General features: G+C 34.4%; 1 protein-coding gene across 1 annotated transcript in view; it reads left to right on the top strand.

The window, feature by feature from the left end:
* LOC105662131 (UPF0489 protein C5orf22 homolog) overlaps window positions 1–11,600 on the top strand; it is a 493,870-nt gene extending 482,270 nt beyond the window's left edge. Inside the window, exon 4 of the mRNA XM_076529248.1 lies at window positions 11,578–11,600. Coding sequence (XP_076385363.1) covers window positions 11,578–11,581 — 4 coding nt within the window. The 3' untranslated portion in view covers window positions 11,582–11,600. The remainder of the gene's footprint in view (window positions 1–11,577) is intronic.
* Window positions 11,601–23,505: the final 11,905 nt, after the last annotated feature.

Raw genomic sequence — 23,505 nt, 5'->3', positions numbered from 1 at the left:
ATGATTTTTGAATGATTATGAATTTTACTGAACATGATTTTTGAATGATTGTGAATTTTACTGAACATGATTTTTAAGGGATTATGCATTGTACTGAGCATAATTTTTAAGTGATTATAATTATTAGTAAGGATTACGATAATTATTCTAAATTCTACTAAACATGATTTTTGAATGATTATGAATTTTACTGAACATGATTTTTGAATGATTGTGAATTTTACTGAACATGATGTTTAAGGGATTATGCATTTTACTGAATATAATTTTTAAGTAATTATAATTATGAGTAATTATTATGATAATTATTATGAATTCTACTAAACATGATTTTTAAATGATTATGGACTGTAATGAATATTTTTTAATGATTATGAATTGTACTGAGCATGTTTTTTAAATGATTATGCATTGTACTGAACATAATTTTTAAGTGATTATAATTATGAGTAATTATTATGATAATTATTCTAAATTCTACTAAACATGATTTTTGAATGATTATGGACTGTAATGAATATGACTTTTAAATGATTATGAATTGTTCTGAATACGATATTTAAATAATTATGTTTATAAATAATGATTGTTATAATGACTATGAATTTGATTATGAAATGATATATTGACTAACATATCAATAAATTAGATATTCTAAAACTTCTCATCCTTTACTGCCTTTTAATTTAAAATACTCTCAAGTATCAAAAATTTTTAAATTATCTGAACATCGAACCTACGTCTCGAGTCAGTCTCAAACATCTTGAGTTCAATATTTTTCTGACAAATTTTGACATTTGAGAGTCTAATAAATTTGACCAAAAATTGAAATGTTCAAATCTCTATCTATGTCTGCGTCAAAAAAAAAAAAAACAAAAACCAAATTAAAATATTGAAACCTTAATTTGCGTCATCTGCTTTCATCTAGGATTGAGAGATTAATACTCAAAGCACGAAAATAATAACAAATGAGACAATAACAAAAATGTCACAGAAGGAGAAAATGCATCCAAGTGAACTGTTTTAGAATTCCATGCAATCCTCATATTATCACCGTAATCCTTAAGCATTGAGTGTCAACAGGATGATGCAGTTGCTGAAAAATTCGACCTTCACATTGTAGCTGCGTCATTTGACGGCCACAACCACAAGGACAGATGGAAGTTCGGTTTAAAATTGAATGGAAACTGGTCCCATCTCGGCGAACGAGAGATCGTTGGCGAACGAGAAAAGAAAGAAAGAGAAAGCGGAAAACGGTGCTTTGCGACGTTCGTTTTCAATCGACGAACGGAAGTGGTGTAATTTGTGCAATTAACAGGAAACCACTGTTATGCTGAAAACGATGACGCAAACGGTTGCCACAAAATGACCACCGTGCAATTATGGTTATCGATAGTACGTAATTTACACATTATGAACGCGTTGGAATCTTTGGTGCACGCGGAAAGGAAAACCACAGTAAACCGATATTTCGTTCCCATCGAACTACTATTGTTATTTTGACAGAATGGTTCAATCATTATTGGGACGAGGTATCACATTGTGTCAATTTTGTTGTACATAGGTAAAATTATTCAAAAGTTGCTCGTCACGACATTTTTTAAAATTGAATAATTATTTGGTACTTGTTATTAAACATACGGAATTAAAATTATTAAAAACTTATAGATTATGATAGTTTTAAAAATTGAAACATTATTTCGTATTTTGTTACTAAATATACAGAGTTAAAATTATATAAAAAGTTATGCATTATAATATTTTTAAAATTGAAACATTATTTGGTACTTGCTGTAAAATATACAGAGTTAAAATTATTAAAAAGTTATGCATTACAATAGTTTTAAAAATTGAAAAATTATTTGGTATTTTGTTACTAAATATACAGAGTTAAAATTATTAAAGAGTCACACATTACAATATTTGTAAAAATGGAAAAATTACTGGGTATTTGTAGATTATTTTTAATTATATTTGTGTCAGAAGATATTTCAATAAAAAAAATTGCTAATGAGTTTTCATTCATATTTTAAAAAATTGTGAATTCAACTTGCTATTACATATAAGATTAATAATTAGTGTATTTATGAATACTAAAGAATTTATTTTGTACCATTTCTGATCACCTACAATATTAATTTTAACTATGTTTGTAAGCTTGAAAATTTATTATATATAGATATCAAATTTTTAAAATAAAAATACAGTACATTTCAATATATTCTGATATATTTACAAATTTATACATTTATAAACTGTAACATTTTTACAGTTTTAAAATATATTTTTATTATATTTGAAATTAGACTAAAAAATAAAAATAGAAATTTTGTAATAAATTTAGTGTCGAAATGAATTTTCAAATTGTTTTTACCATCACAATTATAAATAATGAATTTGTTATTTCTTCTGTATCAAGTATTTTATTATATTTACAACCTATTATAACTTTCATTCTACATACCCCAAACCATTAATAATTCCGAAGTAGTTCAAACATAAATATCGTGTTTCAAAAGGAATTTATTGTTCCGATGGTTATCATGACATATCAATTTGTATTTGTTCACGTGTAGCGAGAAATGATACAGTATGTAATAACTTGTTTTGACCACCAATGGTGCTAAATGGAGAACGTATAAAAGACACGTAGACCCAGAACAAATCAAATTTTTTAATTTACAAATTCGAACATGTATTACAAATTTCGAATACCTACTATTTCTTTGTATACATATAGGTATAGGTAGAACAAGAATGTGAGGTAGACATTTCATTTTAAATTCCAAATGATTGAATTCCAAAACGTGTCTGAAATTATTGAAAATGATATCAAGTATAATTATTGGAGATTTCACTCAGGTTAACGAGGACCAAGTATTCAACGATGAGTTATAGAGCTTTCAACGTGCTTTCATTCAATTCTGCATCATTTAACACGATACCAAAACACAGTTTTCGATTCGACGACGATCGATGGTGATGACAAGTTCTGTGCTCAGATTGCTGCCAAAATCTATAAAACAAATTTAAGATGTCCCACAATTGCTTAAATTATCATATGTGTCCCACTAACCCTAAGATTTCAAGGAAGAAGACCCAAAATTGCAACCTATATCGTCGTACAGATAAATAAACAAATATCGACTCGTCACAGGAGCCTAACTATTAGGTTGGGAAATAAGTTCGCAGCGTTTCGACATTTTCTTTTTTTTACAGCGACATTTTGCAATTTGCAAGGGGTTATAATATTCATTCGATAGAGCTCTTTCTGCTCTACAAAACTGTGTTAATCGTTTTTTTCAGTAGTTTCATTCGTTATTACTATTGAGGCTCAGAAATGGAATATCCAGGAGGTAAAAATTAGCACTTTCGACACCTGCTCTTCTTCGCTTTCCATCGCGACCAAAAAGCTGCTGAAGCAGCCCGGGTTATTTGCAATATATACAGAGAAGGTGTCATAGGTGAGTCGACAGCACGGAAATGGTTTGCAAAATTAAAAAATTGCGATTTTAACGTTCGAAAACTCGCCCCGCAGCGGAAGACCTTCTAAGTTCGACGAAGAGCGTCTCCGAGCACTTGCGAAGCAGGACGGTCGCCAAACTAGTCGTGAATTGGTTGAAAAAATGAACTATGACCACAAAACTATTCTCAATCATCTCCATTCAATGGGACTTGTCGAAAAATTGGGAGCCTGGGTGCCTCACGAACTGAACGCTACGAACTTATTCCCCAACCTAATACATTCGACAAATATTCTAAAAAAAAAAGTTCTGTTTTCATTTGCACAGCTCGTTGCCACCACACTCGCGATAACTATAGGAAATTGCAAAAGCAGGAAATAGTCGGCGATTGTTCAAGCAGAGCTTTGAACGTACACGGAGAAAGGTGTTCGAGAACAACCTTGGTGGGCCCTGAAGAACAGGGGCCCCGCATTGTTTGTAGGTGTACCGCCTGTCGCTGGGCTCTGATTCATTGCCGCGCCTTGCAATTCATCATTCTACTTCTCGTGTCCCAACGTCGTTTTGCCCTCTCTTCCTCCATGCTTTTCTTTACTCTTACTTCTCTTGTCCGTTGCTCGCGCCAATAATAATCACTGAGTCTTCCTCCTTCGCTTATGTTCTTTGCGCGAAATTTCTCATAGTTGCTGCGGAGGGTCGAGGGTCGTCGAGTTCATAAACGGTACTTAAGTTTTTGTTGGCTTGCTAATTAACGCGTTCGAGATGCACCACGCATCGAGGGGGTCACCGGTGACGCACTGTATGCGTCCTTTCAGGAAATTAGTATTACAATAATACAATGGAGCGAACTTACAATGGACGTACGCAGTTTTTCCGCAAATTTACAATGGACCTGTCGTAGGACAGTTCTTTGAGAACAATGGTTTTAATGACCCTTCGCTCTTCTTTATAACGTTCTCATAAATTATGTCCATAAGTTCCGACAAATTTATTTTATGCAAATCGCTCTTTGTTTACTTGTGCAACTTCCAGAATTAAATACTGATATTTTGTTTGTTAAAATTATTCTAGCTGTGGACATTAAAAATTTAGAGCTGGTTTTTGCTTAAAAAATATAGCTTGAATAATATTATAGATATCCACGTTAATTGACTGGTATTTTATACGTGAAACTTTTGAATTTTGTTTAAAAATACTACTTGTGAATGTACAAAATAGACACTTCAAAATATTACTCATGTTTCTATAAAATTATAAAATTTTATTTTTTTTTAAGATGACCTACTACAACTAATTAATAAGAAAAAAAGTGTCATACAATTTTCAATATACTTCAGTATTTAAAAGAAGCAGTGTAAGAAAGTAATAAATTCATTAATCTAATTTTTGAAATATTAAATAATATTATTAAGTGAACATAGAGTTGAAATTAATAAGTGACCTAATACTTACAAACAAGAAAGTTCATATGCATATAAAATTTAAATATAAGTTAAATTTATTATATGTGTATAATACCAAAGCACGTTCGGTTATGGAGTACGTTTAAACAGTTTAAATTTGCCGCCATGGCACGCCATAAATATGGTGGTCGTTGATGCAATACCAACTACAGAATCTTCGATAGATTACAAACAAATGTCAATAAAATATTTAGCTTTTAAAAAGAAAATAGTTTCTTCTGTTTTTACGCAAAGTTTAATCAAAATTATTAAAAGTTGAAATATAAGCAATAGATGTTTTTATAAAATACAGTCATTTTAAAGACTTTTGCCGTATTCGATCTCCTCATATCTACCTTGTGTGAAAACACAATAACTAAGATTCCACGCTAGAAGAATTTCAAAATGTAGAGAATTTATAATTGGATAATTGAGTATTAGAAGACAGCAGCTGTGACGTATCAATTTAGAATTTAATGTTGCATGAATGCGTCCGCAACTCTACAATTCTACGTTAATAATCTCGATACAAAATGGCTGGTTGCCAGTTACAAGTAACTATAATTAATTTTGAAGAACGTAAAGTCGGACATGATTTAAGGACGTAGAAGTACGACAAAATTGCACTTATATATCAATCTGAAGTTTAGCATCACCTACAGGTGATATTTTAGCTCTTCGTACATATTTTACATACCGGAGGGTTCTTGATAATCTAAGAATACTGAGCTGTAAATTTATTCATTGTCTGTTTTAGCGAGGAGTCAGCTCTTTTGGATAATTGCTGCAAATTTGGAAATTTGAAAATTCAGAGATGTGGTTTTAAATTTGTACATCATGCAGAATCATTTTTATTTAACCTTTCTCGTAATCTGAACTTAATCGCAATTTATTAAAATGTCAAAATAATGTTAAAATTATTAAACAATATTAAATATTTCAAAATTCTTGTAATATTTAAAAAAGGACTACAGATATCGTTTAGAAATATAATATTCATTTGTTCATTTATACACAGTGAATTTAACAAACATCAGAGGCCTTTGACTTATAATACTATGTCACACGATGGAGTTTGGAGTTTGATATAAATTATAATTTACATAGTCAGGAATCCATAAATTCAAAATATGTTTAACAGTTCAATTTTCCTAATTTCTTTTAATATTACAGCTCTGACAGACACAACTGCCGAAGAAATTATAGGTTAGGTTAACACTGAATCTACCAAACCGGTCCACCATTTTCTTATTATAAGGTGCACATTTTGTTAAAATACATTCCTTAAAATCACCATAGATTTTCATCAAAATAAAGAATAAATGTGCTCCTAATTTATGTTTCGTCGTTTGTTTATTTTTTAATTTCCAATTAAGTACACATATGTCGGTAAGTTAGAACTCATAAAAGCAGGTTCTAAAATCTGGCGTTCATCAAAGCTCCACCAGACAGAACTAAGCGAAAAACAGTGTAACTAACGAGGAGGTCGTAATACGTCTTCAACATCGTGCAATTAGAACGTGATTAAGTGCCGGTAAGATAGCGGAGACAACGATAACCTTAACGGTGCACGGATTCGCTAGAATTTCGTTGAATGTCTTGGATTCGTGATCGAGATAACGTTCACGTGGACATCGTTGCTTTGGATCCCACCGATAAGGATCCGTGCAACTCGACTTGTATCTTTGAAATCGCGAGAAACGATTCGTTACGATTGCGAACTACCGTACGCTAAACGCTGTAATTACCTTCGTTTAATGGCCCATTCAGGTAAATATACGTCTCGCGGTATGGAGAAAGGTCACACGTATCTCATAGCACGATTAGCCGCGGTTGGAAATGTATATCTGTGCATCAAAGGGAAAAACGTTTAGAGAGATTGGAATTTGTGTGCGGAACATGTGCTGGTGCAGCTATGGAGTCCATCGGTCGCAGTTCGCGTTGCACCTGTTGGTTGACGAGGATCGGGTTACGTTTATAATTCGAGAGGCTGCTGGAATGTGTAATTTATTAATGGATTGATTGCAAATGATGTTATTATTGAAGGTCTCTTGCATCCAGTTGTCTGAAGGTGAGAATTCTGGGAGTTACATTTTAGAATTCACACTTTCAAATTATATTAGCAGAAGTTTTAACCTTTTACTTCATGTTAGGATCTCGATTGTGAAATTGATATCGTTTATATTTTGCAGGTGTGAAAAATTCCTTCCTCTAATTCTATGTTAAGAAGCTGGGTTATAAAATTGAAGAACGTTCGACTATTTTTGCGACGTGAGAATAATATAGGGTGTCTCACAATTAGTGTAGGCCCCTGAAATGGGGGATAGCTGACATGATTCTGAATAAGATTTCCCTTTGCAAGAATGGGATATGAAGCTTCGTTTTTGAATTATTAAGGAAAAACACGGACCAATCAGAGCGCAAGGATTACGCATGCGCAGACGCGAGAGCGGCAGCTTCGGATAACGCGTAGTTATTCAACGCGTAGTAATGCAACGCGCAATAATCCAACGCGTAGTAATACAACGCGTAGTAATACAGCGTGTGGATATCCAACGTGTAGTACTCCAGCGCGTGGATATTCAACGCGTATTAGTCCAACGCGTAGTAATGCAACGCGTAATAATCCAACGCGTAGTAATCCTACGCGTAGTAATCCAACACGTTAATAATACAGCGTGTGGATATCCAACGTGTAGTAATTCCGCGCGTAATAATGCAACGCGTGTTAATTCTATGCGTAGGAATCTAATGCGTGATAATCTAACGCGTAGTAATCCAGCGTGCGGATATCTAACGCACAGTAATCCAGCGCGTGGATATTCGACGCGTAGTAGTCCAACGCGTGGATATTCAACGCGTAATAATCCAACGCGTAGTAATCCTACACATAGTAATCCAACGCGTAGTAATCCAACGTGTAGTAATACAACGCGTAGTAAAACAGCGTGTGGATATCCAACGCGTAGTAATCTAGCGCGTGCATACTCAACGCGTAGCAATTCCACGCGTAATAATGCAACGCGTGATAATTCTAAGCGTAGGAATCTAATGCGTGGTAATCTAACGCATAGTAATCCAGCATGTGAATATCTAACGCGTAGTAATCCAGCGCGTGGATATTCGACGCGTAGTAGTCCAACGCGTAATAATCCTCGCGCTCCAATTGGTCCGTGTTTTTCCTTAATAATTCAAAAACGAAGCTTCAAACCCAATTTCTGCAAAGGGAAATTTTATTCAGAATCACGTCAGCTACCATTTCAGGGACCTACACTAATTCTGAGACACCCTATATTTTCTACAGAACTATTTATAGAGTTTGAATAAAGTTTATAGTACCATTAACAACTACACACGATGACTACAAAATAAATTGCTTCAAAAAAAAAAAAAAAATTAACAGAATATACACAGTAGCAACTGATCGATGTTCGAATATTAACTACTTTTAAAGAATGCCCAATATTTATGTTCGTTCAACTGATCGATCTACCTGTAGCAGTAGGGTTTCGCGACCCATCTCTTCAGGTCCCCGTTCTTTTTCCGTAGACACAAAAAGTTCGAAAGGCTTTTACGAAAGCTGCGTTACAGACCGAGTAGAGTTTTCGAGGATTAAGCGGTGGAAACTTCACGAAGAGGGATTAAAACTGCTAAAATTAATTCACGTAATTGCGGAGGAAGCTGATGCGGCTTGGCCAAGCCTCTTGGTCTTCCAGAATCGAGGGGATTTTCTGCTGGATAAAATCAAAAGAATCGCTTGAAAACGTTCGCGTGCAAGTTCAATATGTACTTAAAAATGTGAACTTATTGTATTGAATTAACTTTCATTTCCTTTGCGCGTACGAAAATTTGCATTCCTTTCCCTTTTACGTTATCGCTTTTGTTATGTGGAAATTTATCAACTAATTTGCAATTTTTGTGAATGAACTTTTGTGAATCTTTGTGAATGTACATGTGATGATAGTGTAAGGTAATAGAAAATGCATAAGACAAAATAAGAAATATTATTTTACAAATCCACTACTAATAATTTTTGTTATACATATTTTACACATATTAAAGTAATATAATCAAATATAATAAATTTCAATTTTTGCAATATGTTACCATTCTTTTATGTCACCATCCGCTTCGAGAACCTAAAATTGCAATATTCCAATAATGCAATATTACAAATATAACTTAACAATATATTTGTCACAATAAAACGAATTCCTCTATCTCCTCAAACAAACCAAAGAAACACGAAGCCCGAATAAATCCCAGTTTAAAATTCAACTCCTAAAAATTACAGTAAATATTGAAACGCTGTTTCACCATCGGGTTTAAACATTTTATTAATCCTTTTCATCGTTGTATTAAACTTTTCATTGTACGAAACGAAGTACGTTTTCTGCTTTCATCTTTTTATCCCTCTCGACTGACGAGTCGACTCGAGGGGTCTAAGGCTTAAGTAAACTCCTAACCCGTCTGTCTCGTCGCATTAATTAATTAACGTTCTCTTAATTGAATCACTCCGCGAAACAACGGCGCATTAACTCCATCGTCCTTCGCGAATACTCTTGAGCCAGTCGACGACATTTCATTTGCTTTTCACTCATGGCTTCTTACCAGCTGTTTCCGTACTGAGAGAGTGCTGAGTGGATTTTCATTAAAGTCAAATATCGTGGTTCCATGTGTACCGAGATTTAACTTGCAAGATTTTACATGTTAACAAATTTTCGAGAACGAAAATATGTTCGGTCGTTTTATCAAATATCTCGTCGGCTTTTATTAAGAAAATTACACAAATTTTTATTAAGAAAATTTACATTTCTTGCGAAGAAATCGAATTTATGGCGGAACGGGATAAATTATTAAGACTTGTGAAACACAATAAATTTGTTATATTTACTTGAAAATTAGTTTTTATACGAGTCAGTTAAATCTCACTTTTAACTCATTTTTTAATTAATTTCTTAACCCAATTTTTAACTCTTGTTATGGGATGTATCGAAGTAAAACAGACAACACTAAAAATTAATAATAGAGAAATAACTTCAAAGCAATTCATCAAACTGATCAACTAATAAATTTCTGTCAACATGAAAAATATCTTCTAGTCAAGGGTTAATTTTTGTAAACTTTGCGCAATTTTCAGCCGAAAGCTCGGATAAACAAAAACAGAGGACATGCAAGAATAGAAAAAGCTGAGACAGCAAGGAGTCGCAAGAACGCACTGTTTCACGATTCGAATCTATCGTTCGTCGAAGAATCTGCGAACGAAAGCGGGAAAAAACGAAAGCGAAACGTGCGCCATGCTGTCAGGCAGCCAAGGAGAATGTGCGAGACGAAACGCAGAAGCGCGAAGCATGAATTATTCGTGGCGACGCGACGGTTGTCTAGAAAGCACGAGGTTCGCGTTTCCCACGATTCATAACGCGTTATCAATAATTAATCGCGTTAGCGGGACACAAAAGCGTAGCGAGGACAAGGCCAGAAGTGAGTAAACGCCTTCTACTTCTCGCACAAAGGCATCGAGCGTGTACTGGTCACCGGGACTGCTCAAGAGGGGTGTGGGAGCGGTATGGCGATCGTATTCCTGGAAAATCAGCTTCCCCGTAAACTACCGAGGACTCCTATAAATCTCGACCGATGACAGATCAGTATGCGATCCTTGTTATCGATCCACGGAGATGCTCGATGCGTGCATTTTGCTAATGCACAGAGTGCAACTCGACGGAGTTGGCAATATCTAGGACTGGAGAACTTTATGTCGTTTGAAGGTCTAATATTTATAAATTAAGATGAGTAGGATGAGTATAGCATCGATGTTTCTTATGTTATTTATTTTTAAGGATGTTCTAAACTGAACAACTATTGTATCGATGGTAGCTTGCATCAATAATCGTGTATTCTAAGACCTAACACTTGGTGAGTTACTCTGATAAGTCTTCGGAAATCTTGATTGATTTAATCTAGCTTTAATCTAGATTTAATCTTGATTTAATCTAGTATTATTCGCTCGTTGCTGTGCAATATTGTCACACTTGCGATACTGCAGTTCAAATGTGGCTGATTCATACTTTCACCGCAATTCAAGTTTGAATTCAATTTGAATCATATTTAAATTATCATCTATATCGCGAATTATTATATGCAAAATTTTGCCGTCTATTTTTCTTGTTACTGTGTAATTCATTAGCTGTGATGCAGTTGTCTAGAAAATTGAAGATCAAGAGATTGAGTGTTTGGAAAATTGTGGTTTAAAAGATTTGTGTGTGGAAAATTTTAGGTTAATAAGAGGGTTCCGTAAAATAGGTTTGCACAAATATACTTTGGTGTATTACAAACACCCTTCGTTATGGAACTTCTTGAAAATATAACTTTTAACATTGTAAAGGTATTTTATTTATGACTCCATATAAAAATTGATGTTATGTATGGTGGTGTGATATCAACAAGTTCAAATTACTGTCACGTTCAATTTATTAATCCCAACATTTCTGTCATGTATTATTTATTATTTTACATCCTAAAAATTACTGGGTGTACTTAAAATATTTTGCAATAAAGATTATTCGTTATACAATGGAATGTCTGCTAAACGACTTTATTTAAATGAAACTTAACGATTATATTTTATATCAATTACTGTACAAATATTTTTATAATAATAATTTTGTATGTTGTAGGTAAGTGCTTGGAAAACATTGACATCAAGTTTTTTCATGAACTATGTGGTAAGTAAGCAAAACACACTGCAGAATACAATTCTAGAAAGAAAAATACTTGTAATTTATTAAACGAAGTAAATTATAAACTAGCTTAAAATATCTTTATTTAAAACTTCAAATATTTACGGATTTCTTCACTTTACTAAAAAAAAACGGTATTTGATAGAAACGTTTCACTAGATATTCCGCCACAGTAGCAGTAAGTCACACAATAAACAGAGATCAGCTTCGCAAATCTTGATGAACAGCGGATTAGCACTCTTCTTGTTTTCTGGTTTATAAATTCCCAAAAATTGGTGTTGAATACACACGGAGTTTAATATTTGCTTTCCGGTGTTTGCCCGTTTATTTTAAGCGCGCCTTTTCTCAAATCCCGAATATATCGTTCGGAGAGAAGAAAATAAGAAATATTCAACGAGACAAAGATAAATTGACTATTACAGTTTAGTAGATTATTGACCTGACAAATTGACTAATGGAGATTATTGACCTGAAACTTTATACATATATTTTACGATTTTATATTATGTATCATTTGTATATTTTATGGAATATATTTTATTTTGTGTTATCATTTCGGGACGTAGAAATTTTGGAATATAAAAATTTTGAAATGTAGGAATTTTGAGACTTGAGAATTTCGGGACATAGGGATTTTGAAATGTGCAAATTTCGAGATACAGGGGTTTCGTAATATGGAAATTTCGGGACATAGGGATTTTGAAATGTAGAAATTTCGAAATACAGAAGTTTCGTAATATGGAAATTTCGGGACATAGGGATTTTGAAATGTAGAAATTTCGAAATACAGAAGTTTCGTAATATGGAAATTTTGAGGCATAGGGATTTTGAAATGTAGAAATTTCGAAATACAGAAGTTTTGTAATATGGAAATTTTGGGACATAGGGATTTTGAAATGTAGAAATTTCGAAATACAGAAGTTTCGTAATATGGAAATTTTGGAACATAGGAATTTCAAGACAAAGTTTTCGGGCTGTTGAGATTTTGAGATACAGAAATTTCGAAACGTAGGAAATTTGAGATATAGGAATTTGGAGTCATAGAGATTTGGAAATGTAGCAATTCTGAGTCATAGAGATTTCATTAGAGAATTCCGGGTCATAGAGAATGACATTAACATCCAATCAGGTTGTCTCACAAGTTGTTCACAATCGTCCCATCTACATCCCCTTTATACTACTTGGGTCACCCTATATATCCACACAAGAAACTATAAATAATCTCGAAAGAAAAAAAGGAGTATCATTCAAGAAAATTTCTCTTCCCCTAAAATGTTACACCTAAAAATCCTTTCAAACCCACATCTAAAGCCCATAATCGTTCCAAAAAATTGAATTCATCACCGCAAGTATTTTGAATATACAATTTCCAACACGAGCAAATTTCATATATGTATTTTACACGTAATCTTAGCTTATCGTCCATCACAACGTAACACAAATTTTCATTAGCCACGGGAAGCAAAGACGATATCCTCGACTAATTTATCCCCATTTTAGTCATAAACTCCAGCGATAATTCCAACTGAATAGCAACTATGTCCGGCATGGGCCATGAAACACTCAGCGCGTATCAGAATTATGAAGTACCCTCTCTAAACCAGAATCAAGGCTCGCATATTCAACGCGTATCAGGAAGCAGAACTGTTTAATCAGCCATCTTTCGGTGAAAAAATTGCACGTCGATTGGCCGGCGCGTTTTTTGCGCATAAATTAACGGTCAGTGCGCGTTCGAGCAACAAATTTTCAGCGCGCACGCATCGGCGTCGAATTTTTCCAAGCGCGTTTATCTCGCGATATTTATGTACACTGGCCGATGTGTATTTATATGCGGTTCCAGGATAGCAGCGCGCAAATGTTCCCAGGAAAGCCGCTTCATGGAAGCTCGATCGGCTGAGAAACGTTTATTCCCATTGCTGGATTTCGCTAAAAGGAACATTAACCGGCGAGAAACGTAATGGTGCACTGGCTAAACGATTAGCGAAGATGGAAATATGATATCATGTTATATATTGGTGAATTCATTTTTATCGATTTTGAGGTGCATTTTAAATATTAGGGAATTCTGATATTTTAAGGCACACGTTTGGAAATTTTAGGAATTTTAGGAATGTTGGGAATTTTTGGAATTTTTGGAATTTTTGGAATTTTTGGAATTTTTGGAATTTTTGGAATTTTTGGAATTTTTGGAATTTTTGGAATTTTTGGAATTTTTGGAATTTTTGGAATTTTTGGAATTTTTGGAATTTTTGGAATTTTTGGAATTTTTGGAATTTTTGGAATTTTTGGAATTTTAAGAATTTTATGGATTTTAGGTAATCAAAGAATTTTTGGAATTTTAAGAATTTGAGAAATTTGCAAAATTTGTGGAATTTTAAGGATATTAGAAATTTTAGAGATTTTTGAAAGTTCAAGAATTTTAGGAATTTTTGTAATTTTGGGGATTTTAGGGATTTTATGGAGTTCAAGAATTTTAGGAATTTAGGGAATTCGGAAAATTTGGAGAATGTCGGGAATTTAGGGAATTTAGAGAATTTTTGGAATTTTAGGAATTTTATGGAGTTCAAGAATTTTAGGAATTTCAGGAATTTTGGGAATTTTAAGAATTATAAGAAACTTAGGATATTTAGAAATTTTTGAGATTTTAGGAAGTTCAGGAATTTAAAAAGTTTTAAGAATTTAGGAATTTAGGAATATAGGAATATAAGAATATAGGAATTTAGGAATTTAGGAATTTAGAAATTTAGAAAGTTTGAAAACTTGACAATTTTGAAATGTGAGAACTTAGATGTTTTTGAACCTGGGTACTTAAGAACTTGGCATTCTAGGAACATAGAAAGGAGAGACTTTAGTAATTTAAAAATTAGAAAATGAGGAAACTTGATATTTTCTGAATTCAAGAATTGAATTCAGAAATATTTGAGAATCGGGAAATTTGGAGATGAAAATTTGAAATCTTGTGATCTTAGGACCATATAAATTTAGCAATGTGGAAATTTGAGAATATGTGAACATAAAAAATTTACTAACTTCTGATATCAGGAATTTAGAGATTTAAAAACGAGTACTCTCAAAAACATCGATCATCGGATCAAACAAACCAAATAACAAAAATACTTTCATCTCCACTTCCGTACTTCAACATTCCGTTTCTATTACAATCCCAAACTGCATCAATCCGCCCCGATTTCTCTCCCAGTTCACCACCCTCGATTTCGCGCGAAGAATTCTAATTCCGTAAAATCTAGATACTCGATAAATAACACCATTTCGACTCAGCTCAATGTAAATCTTGTCGATCGTTATATCTCCTAGTCGGAGAGATTACGCTTTCACGAGGATCGCGCGTAATGATCTCCCATTGCTGATATTTCATCGTGTTAAGTACAGCCGGACGTTTATCGCCGTTCAGAACGGATGTTCGAACGGTAGCCTGTTAATTTCGTTACGAAAATGTTTCACCGTTTCGCGTAATTACCCGTTCGCGAATAGAAGTGGCATGCTTCCTTTTGATTGCTCGTATTAACTAAGCGAGCGCTGGCTGTTTACGAAAATGTCCCTTTTCCCGGTTGTGTTTGACTTGGTCGTGATCGATGGAGGATGTAGGCCGTTTTGGTGGAGCTCGTTAGAAGCCTCGCCTCGGATAAGCTTAGGAACGTAATTTATGAACGAACCTGGACCCGTAGAAATTATGATCGGAAGGAGAGTGTTTTGAACCGAGTTTATTGATGTTCAACGCGTAATATAAGCGCCGCTACCACAGGATGTCGCATGTCTGTAACGTGTCAAAATATTCAACGTGTAGCCATTTGTCGGGGAACTTTTATGCCTAGAGAACATACAGGTAATTTAAATACTTTATTACGGTTATACTCATATTTCGAAATTGACCCTTGTAGAATCGAAGGTTAGTGAAGTTTTACTTGGAGAGCCATTATGTTCAACTACTGGTTATTTAGGAAGCTCCTTCTTTTGGAAGCTATTATACTTTCAAAGAATATAAAGAAAATTGTATTGAATAATCGTAAGAAATTATTTCTTCTAAAATATCAAGTTTGTTAGTCAACTGCTTTAACAGATTTTGTTGTTTAAGCTAAGAAACTCGTGAAAGCCTATTCAGTACTTTTACCCTTAACATTGAACGATACTGAACAAATCGTGAATACAAACCGTTCGAACAATGTAACACGACGTCCATCGAAAAATCCAACGCTTTCATCAAAATGGAAGGCACGATATGTTTTCTTGTCAGTTTACCACATCAGTGGTTCTCGTTTCACTTGAACGGTAGCCCTTGATCTGTGGCAAGGAAGAGCGATGCATGATCGCAGTCGTTTCTGCGCTGCTTGAACGGAAGCGTCCGTTTCACAAAGGCACAGAGAGGCGCTTTAATAACGCTCGATATCCACGATGGAACACGGGACACGTCAGCTCCAGGCGGCTGTAATAACAGCAAAACGGGATCGCGGGTACCGATTACGTTGAAATTGCCTGCAAACATTTAATATCGGCCTGGTAGGCGCGGCAGAACGCGGTAAAAGCATATCAGCCTTGTGAAAATTGACGATCTTCGAAGAGACGGTGACAGGATCGACGTGCATCGTTGACAGGTTCACTGTGCATGCGTACAGTCATCGGCAAAGACCACCTGTTCTGAAGAATTCTGACGGGAAAGAAAGTCTTTCTCGTTGATTTTTATGAATTTTTTCAAATTTGGATGAACTTCGGAGGTAGATGGGGACTTTGAAATTTGGGCATTTGGATATGGGACTTTAGAGACGATGTATTTTCAGATGTGTGGATTTTGGGACATGAGAATTTCAGAACGTTAGATTTTTGGGACACAGGGATTTCGAGATGTGGAAATTTTGGGACATAAGAATTTTAAGACGTAAAGTTTTCGGGATGTTGAGATTTTGGGATACAGGAATTTTGGAACATAGGAATTTCGAGTCATAGATTTCGAGATGTAAGAATTTCGAGTCGTAGAGATTTCGAGTTACAGTTTTAGGCAGTAGGAATTATGGAATATATGAATTTCGAACCCGGAAATTTTACATCATAGGAAATGTGATATAGAAATTTCGAGACATACAGATTTCGAGTTATATTTCGGAACACATGTATTTCAGTTAGGTTAGGTTTACGTAAATTTCGGTATGTATATATAATCTTCAAGATCCAAAAAATTTAGAATCACCCACTTCCCAAACTTCACAAAATTAAAAATTTCAAAATTCATCTACTAAAAGATTAGAAAAAATTCCATACGCGTTATGCAAAGAAGCGTTGCACCAGAGTGTACATCCCCACCTATATTGCCTTTCATTCCTAACCCTCTCTACGCTGGTATGTACACAGCGGTATAATTAACGATGCGTGCATTTTATTTCCCTAATTGCGAATACATAGAACGCACACGAATGTTTACATTTGTCTGGTATTACGTTATTCGGGGTAATTACAGAGTGTACAGGACGATACCCGATGCATAAATGATCCCGCCAGGAGCAACGAGCCGATCGTCTGCTTGGATGAGAGCGGCTGCTCGTATTTGTTTTGATCGGGGATGAATGATCCGCTGGTCGCCGTTGTTGAATCACCGATGCTTTCATATCGGACGATGTTTGGAAGAGACGATCTTTCGGCGGAAAGTATGATTGAACTGGGTGGTTAAATAGTTGTATCATTCGAGGTAATTTCGAGTTTGGGAAACGTAGGTGAATATAGTGAATGGATATTATTTTTTATTAACTTCTGAATAGAGAGTGCTAATGCAGGGTCAAACTTGTCGCTTCTATTACAATTTGTATGTGTTTGAAACATTTTTATAGTGGGTTAATTTATTCTTTCGCATGGAATAGGTATAGTGTTCTTCATGGATAAATTTCGAGTGCAATGAAATTTTAATCAAGTGGATTAAAGAATCTTGTGCAAAGATTAGATAAGAAAAAATCTAAAAGGACTTTTGGCGACAAGGCTAAAAATTGCGCTCCACCGCCTTTCAAAGTTCCAAATATTTAAACTGTATATCTCTGAAAATATTAATCCTAGCAAAAAAAGTTTCAAACAAAAAATAAAGCTCTCAAACTGCTCTACAGGAAAGATTCTATACACTTTTTACATAAATCTATTATTCTGGCTATTATAACCTGTAGTATTAAACGAACCGCGCTCCACCCCCTTTCAAAGTTCCAAACATTTAAACTGTATATCTCTAAAAATATTAATCCTAGCGAAAAAAGTTTCAAACAAAAAATAAAGCTTTCTAAACGCTCTACAGAAAAGGTTCTATACACTTTTGACATAGATCTATTATTTCGGCTGTTATAACCTATAGTATTAAACTAACCTATAAGTATACAGCGTGATTCAGATACCCATTTGAAAACTAGAAAAATTCCAAAAATCTTATGTTAATATTTTTACATAAATCTATATATTTATGCTACAGTATGTATTATATGAGTAAAATTATTTTTTACCTGTTTTTAATAAAAAGTGTAATTGTTTCAGTAAAATGTTTGTACACTCGTCCGTTGATTTCGTACAATTCCGAACAATTTGTGAACTATAATCAAAAGCATAATCCACGCGATATTCGTTCGGCAATTTTCCTGCCAAAGTAGATTCCTTCGCTCTTAAGCGAATTTTAATGGATTTTCTGAATCTCGTAAGTACGTATCAGGTAATTTAACCTTCTTGGCAAAAGATTTATACAATGCATGCAAACGGCTCATCGAGTGGCGTGCGATTGAATTTTATATATTTCAATTACGTAATCAAGGCATTTTCCTCGCGTTCATTTATCTTGAACCCTTAAATTATAGTGATTTTAAATTACAATCGCTGAAAGTCATCTCCGTATCGTAATAACGTTTAAGCGCATTCATCGTTAAGTTCAATGTTTACGAAATTTAATGAATTTGTACGTCGTAAATCTGTTGAGGCAGTTGTTCGATTTACGAGGCTCCGGGATAAGATCAGTTTTGCATAAGCACAGCAATGGACGTTCAAGAAATCGTTTCTTGATAAAACACGAGAAAGAATATACGAATACTTTTAACGTTCCTTTTGGCACGTTTTAATGAAGGTACCGGATGCACGAGCTACATCGTTGCGTGCTGCCAGGTGATTAAAAAATTCTTATAACAAATTCGAGCATGATTGAAATCGGTATTGACGCGAATCAATCAGTGCTTCGGCAAATTATAGGGCTGAGGACGAGAAGGATGATCAGTCCTTTGGCAACTGACAATTCCACGCGAAGGCTCCCTGAAGAAAAATACATCAAACCTGGTTACTCCTTTCATTCGTATTTTGCCACTTCGTTATCATGCCTGAAGTATGGAATTTTCAGGATGTGAAACGTACTTCGATATTTCATGAAAAATATACTGAAGTAATTTCACCTTGACTTCACAATTATTTTTGATTAATTTCTTGGGGGAAATTTTCTTTTGCATATTATTTGCAATTTATTTGCATAAATTAAACTTACGTTTAAGAATTAATCTACGTTTAATTTATATTTAAAAAATGTACTTTAACAATTTATAATTTTTGATGCATTTCATTAATTAATATGTAAAGAAAATATGTAGTTTGCGTGTTTAGAGCACCATGAATTTTGTTTCATTTCATAAAATTTTGAGCTATAAGCAATTTTAACTATGAATATTGAATAACTCAATACACATGAAAACCACAATGTGTATATAAGTTAATTAAAAAAAAATAATAATTGCCTTCAATTTTGTTACATTATTACAAATAAGAGTATACACTACCCTCCATAAGTATCCGGACACAAGCGAAATATGCATTCGCGTTGCATGAAAGTTACTCAAGTATCTGCAACAGTAACTAAAATCGATTTTTCTTTCTGCGAAGGTCAGAATACTGGAACGTTTTTCGATTGATAATTCTCGTTTGGAACTCATATTTCGATGGAAAAGAAGCTACAGACGAACTAAACCGAAACTGTCGAGTGCATTGCGTTACCTGCATTCTTATCTCCATTGAGGGAACCTAAACATCTACCAACAGCTTACAAACACTTGAAACATATCGAAGAACCCTCTGAATACGTTCTGCACCATAGAAATGAAACACAGTAGAAATGAAAATTTTTTTTAGAATCGAAAGCATTTCATTAGATTCACAAATTTGGACTTTGTACTTCTGGACATAAATTTTACTTTCACACTTTCATTTTATAATTTGTACTTAAAAATTAATTCCATTACGTTATGACACCTCAAAAAGGATAATAATAATTATTACAAATGATATGATAACCCTAAATACCTTTCGTACAAAGTTCAACTATGTTTTATGTAACGAAACCAAGTGTCCGGATACTTATGGACGGTAGTGTAGGTATCACCAAATATCGACTGATTTAATACGGAAGAAGAATGAGTATTTAACTCATCCTTTCACGGCTTAATTATTTATTATGCATTGAATTTGCATATAAATTTTCGAAGGGATCTAAATTTAAATCGAAATTTAAATTTAAATTATATTTTTGCTAAAAATGCCAATTTTATCCTCATATTTAAATTGCTAAGAGGTATTCATGACGTTTATGAATGGACCAGCTTATAAATGAAATTTATTAACATGTTATGTAAGATGATTATACGTTGAAATATTCAGTAATGTATAGTTTTGATTTACGTATGTTAAATGTTGTCCATTAACGCAAAATTGGTTTAAAATTTTATACATTTCTTCTTAATAATTATTTACATTGTATATAACAAAAATCAGAACTTAAATATTACTTCTAAATTACATATACTAAATAAGTAATTTATACTAAATTAATAATTTATTTTTAAATTGATGAACATAACCTAAGTTTTTTATTTCGTATACATGGTCTTAAATTTTCAAAATAATTATAGTTCAATCATGTAGATATAAATTACCCACATAACCACCATAATTACATATCTTCTTATAATGTAATTCCAAAAACCAAATTAAATAATTGTATACATATATGAATTTTAAATAATTACAAGAAATTTAATGATTGCTACATAAATTCTACAAACACGTACATGGACCTACATTTTAAAAAATTATGATTCTTACACCCATGCTTAACCGAACGACAGAATACAAATAAACATAAAATAGTGCTTTAACAAGTATTCCACAATAAAAGACTTCAGTATTTCTAAAAAATTTATTAATAGCTGTTACTTTTATTATCATTAAACGTTTACAGAGGAATGTCACCAAAACCATCTTTATATTCTTCCGTTTAATTTCTCATCGATCATCTACCTGTAGAAACCGATTTCCTGACCACCCCTGTTTAAGTGTACCAAAATTACCCACAGAATTACCATAATTACTCACCTCCTTATAATATATTGTAAAAACCAGAAACTAAATCAGGTATTCATATACATATACGAATTTTACATAATTACAATTCTGTAATTTATCAGTTACAGTTTAATAATTACTCCATAAATTCTGTGAACACATATTTTGTCGAAGAGTTAAGACGATTAAAACCTGTATGCAATATGAACATATTATTTACATAAATTGTGGAAGAACATACGATGTAGATAAACTAGTAGGTAATGACATAAAATGTATATAAAATATGGAAAAACGTACAACGTACATAAAATGGGAAGGAACATAAAATGTTCATAAAATGTAGAATAACTTAAAATATATATAAAATGTGGAAGAACTTGTACATAAACTATATTTAAATACAAATGTATAAATGTCAAAACATAAAAATACGTGTGCTATATCACACGGATTCGCCTGATCTCGCCGGTTCCATGATGGCGGAAGAGTCGAAGCGATTAATCAAGATTCCGTTTATCATCGACGAGAAGCATCTCGGATCGGTCGAATTTTCCTGGAAACAATTGATCGCGAGCCGGGAACGAGTGGATCGCGTGTCTTTGGCCGATTTCGGCGAAACGCGTGCATTGTGGCGCACGCATGGCCAGGTAACGGTCAGACCGCCATGAGTTTCGCGGCGCATCCTCGTGGATCGACGAATCCATCGTTTCGTTGTGAACGGACCGAGTGGACCGGATTCCGGGCGGTGCTTTGACCGTTGCTGTAATAAAGGGCAATCATCGGCGATTACGGCGAGCTGCTTGCCGAGTGAACGCGTGTGCGTAAAGTTCGTGGATCTGAGAAAGAAGGCAAATGGGAGAAGAGTAATTGCACGTCGTGAACTCACTGATTCGTGCGCGACATGTGCGTGTCTTGTAAGTTCGCTGTTTTGCCGGGAAGAGACAGGGCAGCGAAGATAAGGAATAAATTTACTTCCTGGCCCGTCTGTTTTTGGGACCTTTTGATGACTTTAGCAAGCAAGATAGTCGTGTTAAACTAACTGGAATTAAATGAATTTAACCCTTTTTGTGATGGAAGCAATTGCACCTTGAAGTAACTCAAGTATACCAAGTATACAACAATTTCTTATTGGTTCAATTATTATACAAACTTGGAAAAAGATGCTTTATTCAAAGAACCATCGCTATTTTACCATCTGCCCTTGAAATTGTCCTCCCTAAAAAATTATTCACATTTTGAGAGGAACCAGTCATCGATTTTTCGACGTCTTAACTGTTGTGTTCCTAGAAAAGTACGTGAGCCATTGATGAAAACAAGTGGTCCGAAAGGGCCAAGTCTGATGAGTATGGCGGGAGACAAGAGTATCAACCAAGCACAGAAATTGTGCCTTTAACCGTTTTCTGTGTGTGATGCAGCGTTGTGTTACAAAATCACTTTTCCGTGTCTTCTAGCCCAATCTGGACGCTTTTCGATCAATGCATAGTTTAAACTGATTATTCGTTGACGGTAGCGATCGGTATTAACTGTTTTCGCGTGGTTTCAGCTCATGATGACACCTGATCCCACCAAATAGCATTGTCTTCCTTCCGAAGTGATTCTTGCGGTCGACATTGATGGTTGCGTCAACCCATGACTTTTTGCGTTTTGGGTGCCAAAGTAGAACCAAAACATTCGTATCGCGTTAGGACATAGTCATCGTAAGTTTCTACAAGACGGCTTACATTCGTTTTCTTTTGATCGAACACGTAAACGCGTGGTGACTGCTATTTGGTTTGAAACTAGTTGTTTATCACAAAAATAAAATATGACGCTAACTCGAAATCTTCGAACATCGATGACGCTTTGAAAGGTATTGTCATAGCTAGAAAATAATATAAGAGTTTAGAATTCTAGAAGAGTGAATTCATGTCCAGTGTAAAAATTAACCGTTGTAAAATGACTCATAAAACCACCAATATTATCAGCCACATTCCTCTGCAAGACTCCAACAACCCAAATGCAGTTGTCCGAGAAGCGCGCTATTCTTGTTATCATTTCCTGCATATTTCAGACAAAATATTTGGTAGACAATGTAGAGTCCCGACAGCGGTTGTATTCACCGAACAATCGGATGGCCGCGTCTAAATATTCGCGCGAATTAATTATGTGCTGCTTGTCTGTTCGATTCAATGGGATCACCAATTACCGTCAGCGTTCCTCTTCATTCGTTATCATGGGACCAACCAAGAAGGGTCGTTCTCATTGGCCAAAAAGCCATAAAGTTTCTTCCAAATGTAAATTTAGCAGGGGAACGAGCGTCGCTTTTGAACAAATCGTACGTTCGAATGCGGACGCAAGAGCGGGCCGACACTCGTGGAGGATGGCCAAAATTATGGCAACGATATCACGGTCGGTGCACGAAAACGGCCTGGAAACTTGCCAGTCAGCCCATCTGCATGAACGTTGCACTTGTTGCGACGGAGACGTCTAGTAAAATTCCATCCTCGATTCCCTACGTTCGGTTTCAACTTTTCA

Source organism: Megachile rotundata, chromosome 3, assembly GCF_050947335.1.
Source record: "Megachile rotundata isolate GNS110a chromosome 3, iyMegRotu1, whole genome shotgun sequence".
NCBI classification, from domain to species: Eukaryota; Metazoa; Arthropoda; class Insecta; order Hymenoptera; family Megachilidae; genus Megachile; species Megachile rotundata.
This window is presented reverse-complemented; position numbering and strand designations above follow the sequence as displayed.